General features: G+C 40.1%; 2 protein-coding genes across 2 annotated transcripts; both read right to left on the bottom strand.

Moving 5' to 3' along the window:
* Positions 1-634: 634 nt before the first annotated feature.
* Positions 635-6,312, bottom strand: LOC117984399 (collagenase-like). The gene is made up of 5 exons (XM_034971027.2): positions 6,118-6,312; positions 4,152-4,419; positions 3,263-3,358; positions 1,729-1,922; positions 635-1,047 (listed from the first exon to the last, which is right to left on the bottom strand). The coding sequence occupies exons 1-5, from the start codon at positions 6,310-6,312 to the stop codon at positions 943-945; spliced, it is 858 nt and encodes a 285-aa protein (XP_034826918.1). The 3' UTR covers positions 635-942.
* Positions 6,313-6,973: 661 nt separating this feature from the next.
* LOC117984398 (collagenase-like) lies at positions 6,974-15,534 on the bottom strand. Its single transcript, XM_034971026.2, has 6 exons — positions 14,081-15,534; positions 12,063-12,330; positions 11,233-11,328; positions 9,536-9,729; positions 7,590-7,688; positions 6,974-7,092 (listed from the first exon to the last, which is right to left on the bottom strand). Exons 1-6 carry the CDS (start codon positions 14,273-14,275, stop codon positions 7,087-7,089), a joined length of 858 nt encoding a protein of 285 aa, XP_034826917.1. The 5' UTR covers positions 14,276-15,534; the 3' UTR covers positions 6,974-7,086.
* Positions 15,535-17,191: the final 1,657 nt, after the last annotated feature.

Genomic DNA, 17,191 nt, shown 5'->3' with positions numbered 1-17,191 from the left:
ACACAAGGACATCTTAATTTTATTTAAAAAAAAACACGATGCTCGCAACGACTTAGGTTATAACAGCATGAACTTAGGTTTTTCTAAATCCGTGAAAACTTTCATTTTCTGGAATAAAAGGTGCCCCGTGCTCATTTTTGAAGCACTCTGTACAAAAAGTTTTGAAAAGAAAATTTGCTTTCAATGTACTGAAAAGGCAATGCCTTATTGCCCGTATGAGGAGCACGCTTCGCTTCTGCAGGATAATAGTTCAGCGGGGATGAAAAACTGGCACGTTTCCAAAAATCGGCATCGATATTCCCATTTCCCGATATAAGGCATAAGTAGACATTTATACTTGTAATATATTTCTTTGTGACAGTTGAAATATTTGGTTGGAAATGGAATTTTGTCCAGCGAGTGTATACTTAGTCTAAAATATATAGCTGTGACCTTTGCACCATTTTGGTTGCCTGGAAGAGATCGCTAGGTAGCGATAAGAAGCGCCTGTTCATATAATATCATACCTACCTATCTCATGTTTAAAGAAAAAAATATATATTTTATTTTTAGTTTATTTATTTATTTACAACTAGCTTACAACTTACAGTACGCGACCGAAAGTAATATACATCGGCTTTCAGAAGAAGCTAGCAGATTTGTAGAGCGTTGTCTCTCTCGAGACCGACAAAATGTAATATAATAGGTTTAGTGAGAGAAACAACGCTCAAAGCCGAAATGTCATTCTAAAGGCCGATGTACATTACTTTCTGCCGCGTCCTGTACTTAGTTTTGACCATAGTGTAACGCATTACTGAGAAGGCTCCTGCGGTAGTGAGCCGGTGCGGGAGGGTGACAGTTGTCACAAGTTGACGAATCACTGAGCTCTCGCGTCACGTCATCACACCCCTCCAGCACCGCTCCACTACCTCAGGAACCTTCTCAGTTATAGACTAGGATAGCTTATAATCGTTGACGGATCCAGGCGGCGAAAGATGTGACTCTGCTGAAAGCTGCGGGGAATCCCCGGGTGCAGCCGCTGGAGTGACCGAACGATACGATCCCAATCTGTGGACAAAACATCATTTTGTAAATACTCATCATCATCATTGTCAACAGATAAACGTCCACTGTTGGACATAGGTCTCTTGTAAGTTGTAGGGACTTCCATTTGTTACGGTCTTGCGCCGCATGAATTCAGCAACTCGTTGATATCGTCTGTCTGCCTAGTGATGGGTGTTTCAACACTGCACTTTCCAGTACGAAGTCGCCATTCCAGCACCTTTTGACCCCAACACGTGCTGGTTTTTCGAACTGTGCCCTGCCTACTGTCACTTCAGCTTCGCAACCCACTCAGTCGTATTAATTGCATTGAAAATACTTAGATGAAGTTGTTAATTGTGTAACGGTCGCCACAATTGCAAGCAGATGGCGCTCTTCACCGTACGAAGAAAATAGATCCGCAATGATACATCAATAATTGGATACGAACCCAAGCCTTGACTACTCACGTCACTCTCACTAGATGGCAGCACGGGTACCACCCTCGCAAGTGGAAGTAGAACACGCAAATCTAAATCGCACTAACGGAATTTTCGGCAATCTGCACTATATATAGAAGTATCAAGACACAACGTACAGTTGTATAAAACAGCTAGTATATTGTGACGGGCCACTATGGAACCCTATGATGCACGTGGGTTGACATGCATCTGACCAGTTTTTTCAAAGTAATAGTGAAATGCTCACCAGTTCACGGTTGTTTCCGGAGCCGATGGCGAGAGGGCCGCCAGAGTCGCCGGGGCAAGGGCTGCGACCACCAGAGGAGCCCACGCAGATGTTAGCTGCCGTGACGGTGCCGCCGAAGGTCTGCGCGCACACCGCGTTGGTGATGACTTGCAGGCTCAATTGACTCAACACTTGGTTATTGGTGATGCCGTGTTCTATAATGATAAAGTTGAGAAGAACAAGCTACATCATCATTTTTTTTTTATTCAGATACAAATCAGTCGAAGATGGTAGCGGGCTAACCTGAAAGAGTATGGCACACTATTAAAATTTTAGAGCCTCAATAGCTCAACCGGTATAGGAGTGGACTGAAAACCGAAAGGTCGACGGTTCAAATCCCGCCCGTTGCACTATTGTCGTACCTACTCCTAGCACAAGCCTGACGCTTAATTGGAGAGGAAAGGGAATAGTAGTCATTTAATATGGCGAATATTCTACTTTCTATACGGAATTGTATCGGAACGCTAAATTGTTTGGCGGCACGGCTTTGCCGTTAGGGAGTAACTAGCCACAGCATCATTATCAAGAGATAGACGTCCACTGCTGGTATCGTGTAGAAACTTCCACGCAAGGGCAGATGAGCCCACGCAGATGTTAGATGCCGTGACGATGCCGCTGAAGGTATGCGTGCACACCGCGTTGGTGATGACTTGCAAGGTAAGTTGACTCAGGGCTTGGTTGTTTAGGGTACCAGCCAGGTAACCTCCCCGTGTGCCCGAGTGTTGCGAGTCCCTTCCGGGGGAAGAACAGCGCTTGGGCCGGTGTACCCTGGTAACATGGTTAACAATTTCTCTGGGATATTGTTAGCCATGGCTAATTGACCTGGCAGGGAAGGGGTGTTGTCCACACGTCCCTTTGAGTGAGCAGAGGGTGTAGTAGACGCACCCATGGGACATAGCCTCAGGAGCGAAGGGTGTAGCTGTGGTGGTTGGTGGTTGGTGATGAGTGTTTCATCACCCATCCAAACACTGGCTGCCCCACCGGCCTCTCGCCTGTCTAGTTTGGTAACGGGCGAGGGAGATGTCGAGGATAGGGAACGTGGAGAGAGAAAGGCCCTCCCCGGGAGCCCTAGCCCTCGTGAGGATCCGTGCATGATGGACACGGGGCGGTCCGTCGCTCACAGTGTGGTCCTCGGATTGGTTGGCGTGCTGTGGTTCTGGCATGCCTCTAACGGTGTTTGGGAGCACGTAAAGCCCCCGTGGTGGGTCTGCTGCGGCGGACATCCGCTGGCGGAGCAACGAGGCGTTGTTTGTCCCTTGTGCTCCGTCGTTAGTGGTGGGGTGGAACTTCGTGAGGTTTTTAGTCGGTAGGAGTCCGTCATATCCAATGTGGTGCACCCCCGTGGCCAGTGGTATCCATGATGGATTTTCCTCACGAGAAAAAAAAGGGCTTGGTTGTTTGTAATGCCGTGTTCTATAATGAGAGTGTTGGTTGGAGGCAGGCGCTACTTTGCAGAAGTCGTCAAATAAAACAAAATACATTATTATGTACTCACGTGCACCGTCTCCAGTTCTTCCGAAGCCAGCGACTGTAGCATAGCTTCCGACGTACTGGTTGGTTCCAGTCGGAATCGAGATACGGTTGATGGTGTCTGAAATAGCATTATGAAAAGAACATGTATGTATTAAATTGATTGTTTTGAAAAAAAGCATTATGTGCTATTCAGAGTGTAACCAGAGAGAGAACGCAAGAAAAAACTTAGCGTTATATCTACTATCTAAACACAATCTAATACCAATAACCATTTGCCTCATTTTATAGTCTTAGTGATTTAGTGTTTTTCTAACCCGCAATGTATAGCGTGCAAAACTGGGGTCAATGCCCCACCTACGACGCGGAGTTGCTCCAAGTTATCTACTTACGCAACGTTGATCTCTATATAGCGTCAGTTAGATGTTATATTATTTTTTTTACTTTTACAAAATATAGGATATTTTTATTTTATTTTTTTCGTGTTTTTAGGGTTCCGTACCTCAAAAGGATAAACGGAACCCTTATAAGATCACTTTTTTGTCTGTTTGTCTGTCAAGAAACCTACAGGGTACTTCCCGTTGACCTAGAATCATGAAATTCGGCAGGTAGGTAGTTCTTATAGCAGACATTAGGGGAAAAATCTGAAAACCGTGAATATGTGGTCACATCACAAAAAAATAATTTAAAAGTGTTTTGATCAAATAATTAACATGGCTTTACCTGTACATTCTAAATCAGATTTTTATATATTTTTATGGATAATAGTTTTTTATTTATCGTGCAAAATGTCGAAGAAATACCCGAGTACGGAACCCTCGGTGCGCGAGTCTGACTCGCATTCTTTTAGCCAGGTTTTTACTTAGGTACTCACTGGTTACTCACTGGTTACTCACTGGTTACTTAGTACTTACTGGTATATCCTACATGGTTGATAGTAATCATGGCGATATCGTTTGCAAGTGTGCGTGCATTATAGCTGGCGTGCACAGCTACCCTATTGGTGTTCTGGCGGTTCCCGCCGGAGAAGAGGCGTATGGAGCCCAGGACGACAGTGAACTGGCGAGCCTGGGAGCTGCCATGCCGCCAGCAGTGGGCCGCGGTCACCAGTTTGGTGTTGGAGATGAGGGACGAGCCGCAGACTGACTGCTGGTTCGAAGTCATAGCGATCACCAGACCACCCTGAACAGACAGAGAAAAAAAAACATAGTTTTTTCCTAAAAAAAAATTTTGTTCCACAACTTTTGATGATACATATCTAAATCTAAATATATAAAAGGAAAAGGTGACTGACTGACTGACTGACTGACTGATCTATCAACGCACAGCTCAAACTACTGGACGGATCGGGCTGAAATTTGGTATGCAGATAGCTATTATGACGTAGGCATCCGCTAAGAAAGGATATTTGAAAATTCAACTCCTAAGGGGGTGAAATAGGGTTTTGAAATTTTGTAGTCCACGCGGACGAAGTCGCGAGCATAAGCTAGTAATATATAAAAGGAAAAGGTGACTGACTGACTGACTGATCTATCAACGCACAGCTCAAACTACTAGACGGAGCTGACTGAAATTTGGCATGCAGATAGCTATTATGACGTAGGCGTCCGCTAAGAAAGGATTTTTTAAAATTCAACCCCTAAGGGGGTGAAATAGGGGTTTGAAATTTGAAAAGTCCACGTGGACGAAGTCGCGAGCATAAGCTAGTTAATATTATAAATCAGGTGACGGCCCCGTGGATATATCTATATGTTTAGAAAATCCCGCAGGAACCATAGATTTTTACGGAATAATAAAATATAGGTTGTGGTAATCCAAGGTATAACCTACAATCTACATACATTCCAAATTTCAGCCAAATCCTTTAAGTAGTTTTTGCGTGAAAGAGTAACAAACGTACACACACTCACACACACATATACATACATACACACACAGACACATACCACACACACACACACAAAACATTCACTTTTGTAATAATAGAACGATTAGCTGATTTGGCATAGAATATTTTTATTCTAGTAAAATCGAAAAGTTCCCACGGAGTTTTTAAAAATCCTTTATGCGGAATATGTATGCGGACGAAGTAGGTACAGGGATTCTTATTAAAAAGATTCTAGTTATAGTTCTCACTAAAAAGGAAATAATTTTTAATTACAAAACAAAAATATTTAAATGGACTGCTGTAAAATGCATTAACCAAGCCTATGAGTGTGTATACCAAATTAAAATTAGATTGCGCTTGGAAATACAGAGTTTAAATTGTGAAGCTGAGGTAAAACAAAAACTGTACAAAAAATTTTGGTGAATCTTTTTAGTTAACTTTACTTTTATAGGTATCACATAAACTTCTGCAGTTTCCAGTGGATGGTGGTCTACGCTTTTTAATGAATTAAACTGCAAGTATAATAAATAAGAAAAAAAAGTCGCAGAAATATATATAAAGTAATTTGGATCAGCTTATTAAAACGATAATGTGTTGCTCTGAAATACAAGATTTATTTTGTTACTTTTTATAGTTTTCTATACACTTATACTTAACATCACAATAACAGACACCTGAAATACAAGAAACGACATTAAAGTTTATACTTTAATTAGTTAAACTGTTATCCTTATTAATAAATTTTGATTCTTTTTATTATTTAATCTTTTCACGTTATCCAAAATTCTAACCTCCCATCTTGTCAAAATCCTCGTCCCTTCAAAACACACTTCTAAATCAAATCAAATCAAATAAGTAAAGTTATTTTGCAAAATTTTGGGTAAATAACACTGTAGTATTTAGTATTAGGTAAAAATATTTCTCGTAAGAGGGATTTTAATTTTTTTTTAAATGTCTATAGAAGCAGGGTTCACTTTTGAATGAGAACATACCACATGAGGATTGGATCCGAGTCCTGCGGCTGATCCTCCTGCTACCCTGGCTCCGTCGAAGTCCATGGCATCCTCAGCAGCCTTGATGCGAGCAGCCGCTGCGATGCCGAACTCCTCATGGTAATCTTGCATGATAGGAGCATCTTCAGCTGAGGCAGCCAAGACTAAACTGATGAAGACTAGGAACACTTTCATGATGGAGACTGAATATACTGCTCTATTGCATAGGTATCTATTTATACTATTAACCCACCTGTTATATCATCTATTTAATCATTAATTATCTCAAGGTTAATCTGTAAACAAGGACTCCGGACGTAGACTGAATAAAAAACATTTTTATCTATTCAAGATTAATAGACGGAAGAAGTGATAGCCCAGTGGTTAAAACTTCGACCTTTTATTTTGGGGGTTTGGGGTTCAATCACCTTTAATTATTTGGAATAGGTAGGTATCTTGTTTTATCGGCGAAGGAAAGTATCGTGAGGAAATCAGCATACAATACGCAGCCAAAAGTAATGTACATCGACCTTTAGAAGGAGATATCAGATTTGTAGAGCACGGTCTGAGACAACGCTCTACAAAGCCGAAATGTCATTCTAAAGGCCGATGTACATTACTTTCGGCCGCGTACTGTACCTGAGAGTTCTCCATAATATTTTAAAAGGTGTGTGAAGTATGCCAATCCGCACTTGGCCAGCGTGGTGGACTATGAGTTATGACCCAACCCTTCTCATTCTGAGAGGAGAGTGGAGACCCATGTTCTAAAAGGATGAAAAGGACGAATAGGTTGACGATGATAGTGAGACATTTTTTAAACAATAATATGATTGTAAAATAAATCAGAGAAAATTGATTTGTATAATAGTTATTATATTCATATAGTTACATAGGTACCTACTTAATATTATATTTTTATAATTTAGTTGAAAGTGATTGACGGGTAATAAATAAATGACTATTAAATTTTTATATACCAAAAGATTTTTTAGTTCCCTGCAGGTAGTCTACACAAACAGAATAATGGCATTCCATACATCAAAAACATGTCGTACCTACATTTTGTATGTGTATAAGTTTACATGTGTTTAAGTATATATGTAATATCCTATATGTATATATATATATATTATATTTATTACTCCACTAATAATGAAGTCTTTTTTTTTATTTTAGTTGATTTTTATATTATAGAGAACACTTTCGTTGTCGGGTCGTGACACTAGGGCTCTGCCTGAAAATCAGCGCTGCAGTAGTCAAATACTGCAGCATCATGCTGAGGCAGTAGCCTTTTCAGCTCAAACAAGACATCATTTTTCTTTTTAGTACTGTCGAGCTCGTAGTTTTAAGCTTACCTAGTTTTAATTTTTTTAATTTGTAACATTTGGTTTGTATGTTTTTTGTATTTTCTTGTTTTGTGAGCTGAATAAACTTTTATTTATTTATTTATTTATTTATTTATTTATTTATATGCGTTGACGGATCCAGGCGGCGAAAGATGTGACTCTGGCGAAAGCTGCGGGGAATCCCCGGGTGCAGCCGCTGGAGTGACCGAACGACACGATCCCAATCTGTTGACAAAGTACCGTGTTGTAAACACTATTCGATGACAGATGAAAGATACTAGGTATCCCTGATTCAAACGCAGGCAGTCCAGCGCACAGTGTTTCATTTGACCAAAAAAAATTCCCTCTTCTGTTTTCAGTATTAATCGATTAAGGGATGCATTTTAAATGCACGAGTAGAACACCCACGTGTCAATTTCAAATACTTTTTTTTATAAAAAATATTGAAATTTGAGTGATATTTTCATGAAAAAAATTTAAAAATATTCTTGAAATAGTGGAACGTGGGTTTTTTATCAGTGATAGGCCTTATTAAGAGCTATCTTTTAGTGCTAGTCACAAGTCCCACTTTTGAGTTTTTAAGGAGAAAAAAAATGAAAACGAAAATCTGAAAAAAATTAATTACTCGGTATCCAGAGGTGATTTTCCAAAATTAAAAAGTAGAAAACATGCGCCTAAAGATGTTTCATCAGCCTAAAATCATCGGAAATAAATATCTTGGATAGTTAAGTTTCAGGAATATTTTTAATTTTTTTTCATGAAAAGGTCACTCAAACTTTAACATTTTTTATAAAAAAAAGTATTTGAAATTGACACGTGGGTGTTCTACTCGTGCATTTAAAATGCATCCCTTAATCGATTAATACTGAAAACAGAAGAGGGAATTTTTTTTGGTCAAATGAAACACTGTGCAGCGGGGTGATTACGTAAAACGTTGCAGTAGCGACAGCAACGCGACAGCAGTAGTAATGCGACAGTTCATTTGCTGTCTCTCTTCTTCTTCTTATTTTTCTTTGTGGCTATTGCTGTCTCTCTCTAGCCGCTGTTACGTGTGACGTTTGACAGTAATGATCGCGTAGCGAAGCCTGTTGCGAGATACCGAGATCACTCATTGGAAAGCTAAGGCTGAGATCTATCATCATCATCATGATCAACCCATCACCGACTCACTACAGAGCACGGGTCACCTCTCAGAGTGAGAAGGGTTTTGGCCATAGTCTACCACGCTGGCCATGTGTAGATGGGGAGACTTCACACTCCTTTGAGAACATTATGTAGAACTCTCATGCAGGTTTCCTTGAAAAACCGTGAATTTGTGATTACATCACACAAAAATAATTTTTTTTTTTTTTTTTTAAAAGAATATTAGCCATATTAAATGACTAATATTCCCCTTTCCTCTCCAATTAAGCGCCAGGCTTGTGCTAGGAGTAGGTACGACAATAGTGCAACGGGCGGGATTTGAACCGTCGACATTTCGGTTTTCAGTCCACTCCTATACCGGTTGAGCTATTGAGGCTCTAAATTATTTTCAATTTTCGAAGTGAGATAACTACCTATATCAAGTGGGGGGTATCATTATGAAAGGTCTTCACCTATGCATTCTAAAACAGTTTTTTATTGGTTTTTATGCATCATAGTTTTTGAATTATCATGCAAAATGTCGAAAAAATACGTCTGTGGTACGGAACAATCGCTGCACGAGCCTGACTCGCACTTGGCCGGTTTTTTCAAAGTAAAAGTTTTTTTTTTTTTTTTTTTTTCCTACCATAAAGCACCATTATAAAATGGCAGCTTTATTACTACTACCATCTAGCCTATGGGCTAATAAGTAATATTATTCTAGCTTAAACTTCTACTTATGATTAATTTTTAAATCTAATTTACAGTCCAATAACTGTCCTTAGTTTATTCTAACACGTACTTACAGTTCACTATGTTCTTGTGACCTAGAAAAATAAAGTAGCACAAGCACTATTACACAAACGCTGCACTTATGTACTTTTTAACACTAATTCGAACGGCTTGGTTCTTTTGAGCCTAAAGCCTGAAAGTAAAAGTGAAATGCTCACCAATTGGCGGTTGTTTCCAGAGCCGATAGCGAGAGGGCCGCCGGAGTCGCCGGGGCAGGGGCTGCGGCCGCCGGGGGTGGCCACGCAGAGGGTGGACGCGACGATTGAGTTGCCGAAGGTCTGCGAGCACACCGCGTTGGTGATGACTTGCAGGCTCAGTTGACTCAGAGCTTGGTTGTTGGTGATGCCGTGTTCTGAAACAATAACAATACAAGAAAAAGTTGAAAACTAAAACCCGACTACCAACGTCTTATTAAACACTGAAATCTAAAAATTGAAAAAATTCCTTTTGGATAAACAGGTAGAATTTCAGGATCATGTGGCGGAGTACTCCTTTTTGTAACAAGATTTAGGTTACATCATAGCCATACCTTATACATGTGCATAGATGTGTCCAATTATGTATAATATGTGTGAATTTGTATATATTATTAACATATAGAATAGATAGATTAGATAAGTACAATTGAAATAATTCCGTGGCGCCACCCGAATCAGGGTTCCTACTGAAAACCAGCGCTGTATGTTTTAGTACTTGTGCAAGACATATGGCATTTATGCTGAGTAGGGACCTTTTTTTTCGGGTTGTGCCACACATGACATAGTTTATTCCGGCGCTTCTTCTACTTGAGGTCTTTTGACTTTACTATTCAAGTATAAGAGGCGCCGGGATAACCTAACCTAATAATGGTAATGTGTGGTACAGCCTTAAAAAATAAACGTTTTTCTTTCTTTCTTTCTTTCTTTCAAATATATAAAAGGAAAAGGTGACTGACTGGTATCAACGCACAGCTCAAACTACTGGACGGATCGGACTGAAATTTGGCATGCAGATAGCTATTATGACGTAGGCATCCGCTAAGAAAGGATTTTTGAAAATTCAACCCCTAAGGGGTGAAATAAGGGTTTGAAATTTGTGTAGTCCACGCGGACGAAGTCGCGAGCATAAGCTAGTATTATAGTAAAACTAGCTTATGCGTGCTTATGCACAATATTCAAACCCCTATTTTACCCCCTTAGGAGCTGTATTTTCAAAAATCCTTTCTTAGCGGATGCCTACGGCATAATAGTTATCTGCATGCCAAATTTCAGCCCGATCCGTCCAGTAGTTTGAGCTGTGCGTTGATACCAGTCAGTCACCTTTTCCTTTTATATATTTAAAGATTGACTATCTGCCGCTTGATATTTTTTAATAGTATACTATGTTTATATTTATGAACTCAATAGTTTTTTCTCTTTCATTTGACATCCCACTCGATACAATAGCAAAAAAAATTTAAAGATCCCACTTTTTTGGATGTAACATCCGTCAGATTGATTTTGATTGGTAGGAAAACATCGTGAGGAAACCTGCATGCCTGAGAGTTCTCCATAATGTTCTCATAGGTGTATGAAGTCTACCAATCCGCACATGGCCAGCGTAGACTATGGCTAAAACCCTTCTCACTCTGAGGAGCCCAGCGCGGTACGTAAAACGTTGCAGTAGCGACAGCAGTAGCAATGCGACAGTTCATTTGCTCTCTCTTCTTTTTCTTCTTATTTTGCTTTGAGGCTATTGCTGTCTCTCTCTAGCCGCTGTTACGTGTGACGTTTTACAGCGAAAATCGCGAGATTTACGCCTGTCGCGAGATACGTAATCACCCCGCCGTGCTCTGTAGTGAGCCGGCGATTGATCAAGGGTTACAGTAAATACTCACGTGTGCCATCTCCAGTTCTGCCGAAGCCAGCGACAGTAGCCCAGGTACCAGCGTACTGGTTGGATCCAGTTGGAATCAAGATACGGTTGATATGGTCTGAAATCATATAATGGTAATTTGATAATATCCCTCTACAATACAATGAGATGATTCCCTGGGTCACTAATTAGAAAGATTTTTTAGGGTTCCGTATTTCCAGAGAAAAAGGAACCCTCATAGGATCTGTCTGTCAGCTGGTTGTATCTCGTAATAGGTAGAGAAATGAAATTGTCATAGAATGTGTATTTCTATAGCCGCTATAATAACAAATCCATACTATCCACACTTCCATTCAAATTTTATAAGTGCAAAACTGTGTCTGTCTGTCTGTTAGTTTTTCACGGCCCAACAGTTTCACCGATTTTGATGAAATTTGGTACAGAGTTAGCTTACATCCCGAGGAAGGACATAGGTTGCTGTATGTCTAGGAAAATTAAAGGGTTCCCAAGGGATTTTTAAAAACCTTACACGTACACGCGGACGAAGTCGCGGGCATCATCTAGTAATAAATATTTCAAACGAAAATTTATTATTTCGTATTAATTTTTAATAGAACGCCACCTAACGTAGTACTTCAAACAAAACAATTATTGGCATAGTTGTTTTTATCGTGTAACCCTCTAACAAATAAACCTGGAATAGCGGTGGAATAGTTATACTCTGTTTTGTCTTTTTCCTTCAAATGTCAAATTACTGATGACAGAGAAAGACAAAACAGAGTATAACTGTTCCACCGCTATTCCAGGTTTATTTGTTAGAGGGTAAGCATATAAGGTAGGATTTCCACTTACTTGTATATCCTACGTGGTTAATAGTGATAATGGCGATATCGTTTGCGAGTGTGCGCTCATTGTAGCTGGCGTGCATAGCAACCCTGTTGGTGTTCTGGCGATTCCCGCCGGTGAAGAGGCGTATGGAGCCCAGCACGACAGTGAACTGGCGAGCGTGGGAGTTCCCATGCCTCCAGCAGTGGGCCGCGGTGACCAGCTTGCTGTTGGTGAGGAGGGACGAGCCGCACACTGACTGCTGGTTGGTAGTCAAAGTGATGACCAGACCACCCTGAAGAAATGAAATCGAAGTACCCTTATTAGGTCACGGGCAGTGGCGTGCACGTCATAGAGGCATAAATGCACTGCTTACCCCAGTTGTAATAGCTCAATGCATATTTTTCATTATGACCTGCCAGTAAACAGGTTCCTACATAACTAATGCCTACCCTGGCTTCAAACACTGTGCACGCCACTGGTCACGGGTTAAAGGCATATGGTATAGAACGATAGTGTGTCAGCTCCCTCAATGTCCATGGTTTGCAGAGTCCAAGTTTAAAAGGGCAGACATTGTAATACTGTTAAGACTTCGGTCCGGGCACATTCCATCAAATAAATTTAATTTCTTGATGAGAAGATCGCCAACACAGAATTGTGTAGACTGTCGAGATACACAAATTGATGACGTTTTCCACCTTTTGATGGAATGTACCCGTAATGAATGGGAGCGGCCGCGTATTCTTAAGAATAATTACAGTGTGGGTGTGCAACAGTCTGTTAGCCACCCCATTGTCAGGGAACGCGCGGGCGCTCATTGATATTTTATTTTATTTTATTTTTTACATCTTATTAGAACGGCAGTGCCACTTACACTAACTAGATAATTAATAATAAATTTAAATAGAAATAAAGGTACAAGAAAAAAGACATAAAATACAAAACGATAAAAAATCAAAGGATTTTGAATATGTACGCTGAGAACATTGAATGACATATTCATGTAATGCTCTCAGCGTACTTCAGTAACTCCCGAACCAGTATTATAGAGCCATCATTAAATGGGTCCCATTGAGCATTATTGTCCAAAAGCGCGTTGAATGATGCTAATGAACGGGGTGGGGTATAGGTGACATAGATCTAGCAACAGTGCGATGATGTGGGACCACGAAAAGTTTATTTTTTCGTGGACGAAGATTACTGTTGGATTCAGGGACATGTGTCATTGTTAACACATATGTGGGATATGTGTTAACAATGTGTTTGTGTTTTTTTTTGTTCTTGTTTTACCTAAAATGTTTTATTTTTTGTTTGTTTTTTGATGATGTGATGTTTATCTTACGGGGGTGATATAGTCAGCTATGACTAAACCCTCAAAAAAAAAAAAAAATGAAAAAAGTACCCTTATTATAAATAGGCAAAGCCTTAAGACTTAGGTCTTCAACGAGTGTGTCCTACCTGTGATGACGTATGGAGCGGAAACGTATACACTGACAGTTGGCCTCGTCCACAAAGTCGCTCAGGGTGCTATGGAGCGAGCTATGTTGGATATCACTCTCAGGGATAAAATCCGGAACGAGGAAATTCGCAGAAGAACAAAAGCGACCGACATAGCTCAAAGGATTAGCGGGCTGAAATGGCAATGGGCAAGTCATGTCTCATGCCACCGAGCCCAGTTAACATTGGTTGGTTCTACATTGCTGCTTCACTAAGTCCTATCAAAATAATTTTTCGTAGAAAACCTTCAATGGGTTAAAAATAAATCATTATCATTCAGTGTTAGACACTGATTTAGCGAATCAGTAGGCTGGAAGGGGTATGGCAGTTTTTTTTATTAAACCCACACCCCTTTGGTTTCTATACAATAATTCATCTAAGACGGCATCGTATGGGAACGCTAAATCGCTTGGCGGTAACTGGTAACTAGCAACGGCCGATACTTCAAAAGATGGCCGCCGGTTCTCAGGGTTGGCATAAATAGACTAAATAGAATAGACATCGCAATCACTTTAAAAATATGTAATCTCTTTTGAATGTGAGCATACCACATGAGGGTTGGATCCGAGTCCTGCAGCTGATCCTCCTGCTACCCTGGCTCCGTCGAAGTCCATGGCATCCTCAGCAGCCTTGATGCGAGCAGCCGCTGCAATGCCGAACTCCTCATGGTAATCCTGCATGATAGGAGCATCCTCGGCTGAGGCAGCCAAGGCCAGACCGACGAAGACCAGGAATATTTTCATGTTGAAGACTGAATATACTGCCCCATTGCAAATTGCATCTATATATACTGTTTGCCCACATCATGTATCACCTTACCTAATCATTAATTATTATTATATCTATGTAAAGAAGATTAAATTGTCAACAAGAATTACAGATGTTGGCTAAATAAAAAATATTTTTATCTATATTCAACACTAGCTTTTGCTCGCGACTTCGTCCGCGGTACATAGATCAAAACTGTTTCAACTGAAAAACCATTTTTTTTTCAGAAAGTTAGAAAAACTGAGTATTTTTGATAGTTTAGGTACTTATAGATGTTAATAAAATACAACAAAATAAGATTTACATCGGTATTGTGTTTTCGATAATATATTAAGCGTTGTTATCTACTAGTTATATAGTTTTCTCGTAAAGATTAACTGTGTTAGTACATGTTATCTAAATATAGAATAAAACCGGCCAAGTGCGCGGCGGGCCACGCGCAGTGTAGGGTTCCGTAGAACTCCTTAACCTGTGAACCCTACTTAGCCATGATAGTTTTCCTTTAAAATTGATTATATCCTACTACTGCTATGAATTTTTTCACGTTTCTATATACTACCATTTGGCTGATAGAGAGGGGCGACACTTGACTCTAATAAAAATTAGCACTCTAAAACATTATATTTTACAAACGGATCTAGAAATCGAAAAATTATGTTCCCACGCCCACAGTATTTTTAAAAGACCTATTCAACGATACCCCACACTATGGGGTAGACAAGAAAAAAAATCATCCACACTTTACATGTAGGGGAGCTACCCTAAAGAAATATTTATCACAATTTTATTTCACCACTTTGTCGGCGTGATTAATATTCCGTGCCCCGTGAATAAAATACACATGCCAAATTACAGATTTCTAGCACTAATAGTCTTTGAGATTAACCGAGGACGGACGGGCAGACGGACGGACATGGCGAAACTATAAGGGTTCCTTGTTTACTATGGAACCCTAAAAAGGTGCCTGACTGTCTGATCTATCAACTCACAACTTACACTACTGCACCAATCGGGCTGAAATTTGGTATGGAGATAGATTATGACGTAGACATCCGTTAAGAAAGGATTTTCGAAAATTCAACCCCTACAGGGGTTATAAGGGTTTGAAATTTGTGCAGTCCTCGTGGACGAAGTCGCGAGCATAAGATAGTAATCTATGGATCAGAAACTGAGGTTATGTCGAAAGGCAAGATTTTTGAGTTAAAATATTTTTGATTGCGATATAATAGCTCATGTTAAGTATATACTTCTGGGTAAAGTAGGTAGCTTTCAAGTAGTGAAATAATTATTAAAATTCTAATTATTAGTTGAGTAGTTTCAGAGTTTATGGATTACGAACAAACATACAAATCATTCCTATTTATAATATTACTACAGATTATGAGATTTTATGTAATTGGAATGTTAATTCGTTGTAAATTTTTGTTTTCCAATTTCCATTGGAAAAACCATTGGAAAATCCATTAATGTCATGTTTTGTTATCAAAATACCTAAGATTTTATTTTATCAGAAGCGTCTAGTAATTTCTTTGATAAAACACCAGTTGATGAATGAAACTTATTATTACTTAGTAGGTACATATCTATTTTTTGTGTCTTTTTGTGCAGTCATAGTAAACAAAGGTGAATTCTATCACGTGACAATTTATATCCATGTTATTATGAACTGGTGTGCAAAATTAATAACTATTAGTACCTACGTATAATAATACTTATAATACGAGTATGACTCGTCCTTGGCCGGTTTTTCTTTATAGATACGGAGCCCTAAAAAATGCAAAACAGACATGTGTTAATTTCGTCGATTTCGGCAAAGGTTGAGCCGACGTGGATTGGATTGCGTCGCGTGATGTGGGTCGGAGATTATGGAGTTTGATGTGCTATTTAAAGGGAAAAAGCCCCCGTAATGTTCCCAATGCGGGCTCCTCCAGATAAGCGGGTAATCAGGGGAATTTACAGTCTTAATAGCGCAAAGGTGGAACGGGGTTGAACGTAGGTAAAATCTTAGTGATTACCACAGTTTAAGAAATTTAGTATCACAAAAATTGTGAGCAAACCTACATGTCTGTCTGTCCAAGCCTGAGAGTTCTCTTTAATATATTCAAAGGTGTGTGAAGTCTACCAATCTGTACTGGGTCAACGTGTTACGAGGCAGACTTTGGCCTAAAACCCTTTTCATTCTAAGAGGAGACTCGTGCTCAGTAGTGGGCTGGCGGTGAGTTGATCATGATGATCATCAATGCAGTACAGTCATTCTTACACGTATAAAGAAATTTCGTCGATCTCGGCAAAGGTTGAGCCGACGTGGATTGGATTGCGTCGCGTGATGTGGGTCGGAGATTAAGGAGTTTGATGTGCTATTTAAAGAGAAAACGCCCCGTTATGTTCCCAATGCGGGCTTCTCCAGATAAGCGGGTAATCAGGGGAATTTACAGTCTTAATAGCGCAAAGGTGGAACGGGGTTGAACGTAGGTAAAATCTTAGTGATTACCACAGTTTAAGAAATCTAGTATCACAAAAATTGTGAGCAAACCTGCATGCCTCAGAGTTCTCTTTAATATATTCAAAGGTGTGTGAAGTCTGCCAATCTGTACTGGGCCAACGTGTTACGTGGCAGACTTTGGCCTACAACCCTTCTCATTCTAGAGTCGTGCTCAGCAGTGGGCCGGCGATGGGTTGATCATGATGATCATCAATGTGGTACAGTCATTTTTACACGGATAAAGAAATTTCGTCAATTTCGGCTAAGGTTGAGTCGACGTGGATTGGATTGCGTCGCGTGATGTGGGTCGGAGATTAAGGAGTTTGATGTGCTATGTAAAGGGAAAATGCCCCATAATGATCCCAATGCGGGCTTCCTCCAACCGTGCTCCGTAGTGCCCGTGCTCAGT

Source organism: Maniola hyperantus, chromosome 8, assembly GCF_902806685.2.
Source record: "Maniola hyperantus chromosome 8, iAphHyp1.2, whole genome shotgun sequence".
In the NCBI taxonomy this organism is placed as follows: domain Eukaryota; kingdom Metazoa; phylum Arthropoda; class Insecta; order Lepidoptera; family Nymphalidae; genus Maniola; species Maniola hyperantus.
Note: the sequence above shows the minus strand (reverse complement) of the source record. Positions and strands in the feature narration are given on the sequence as shown.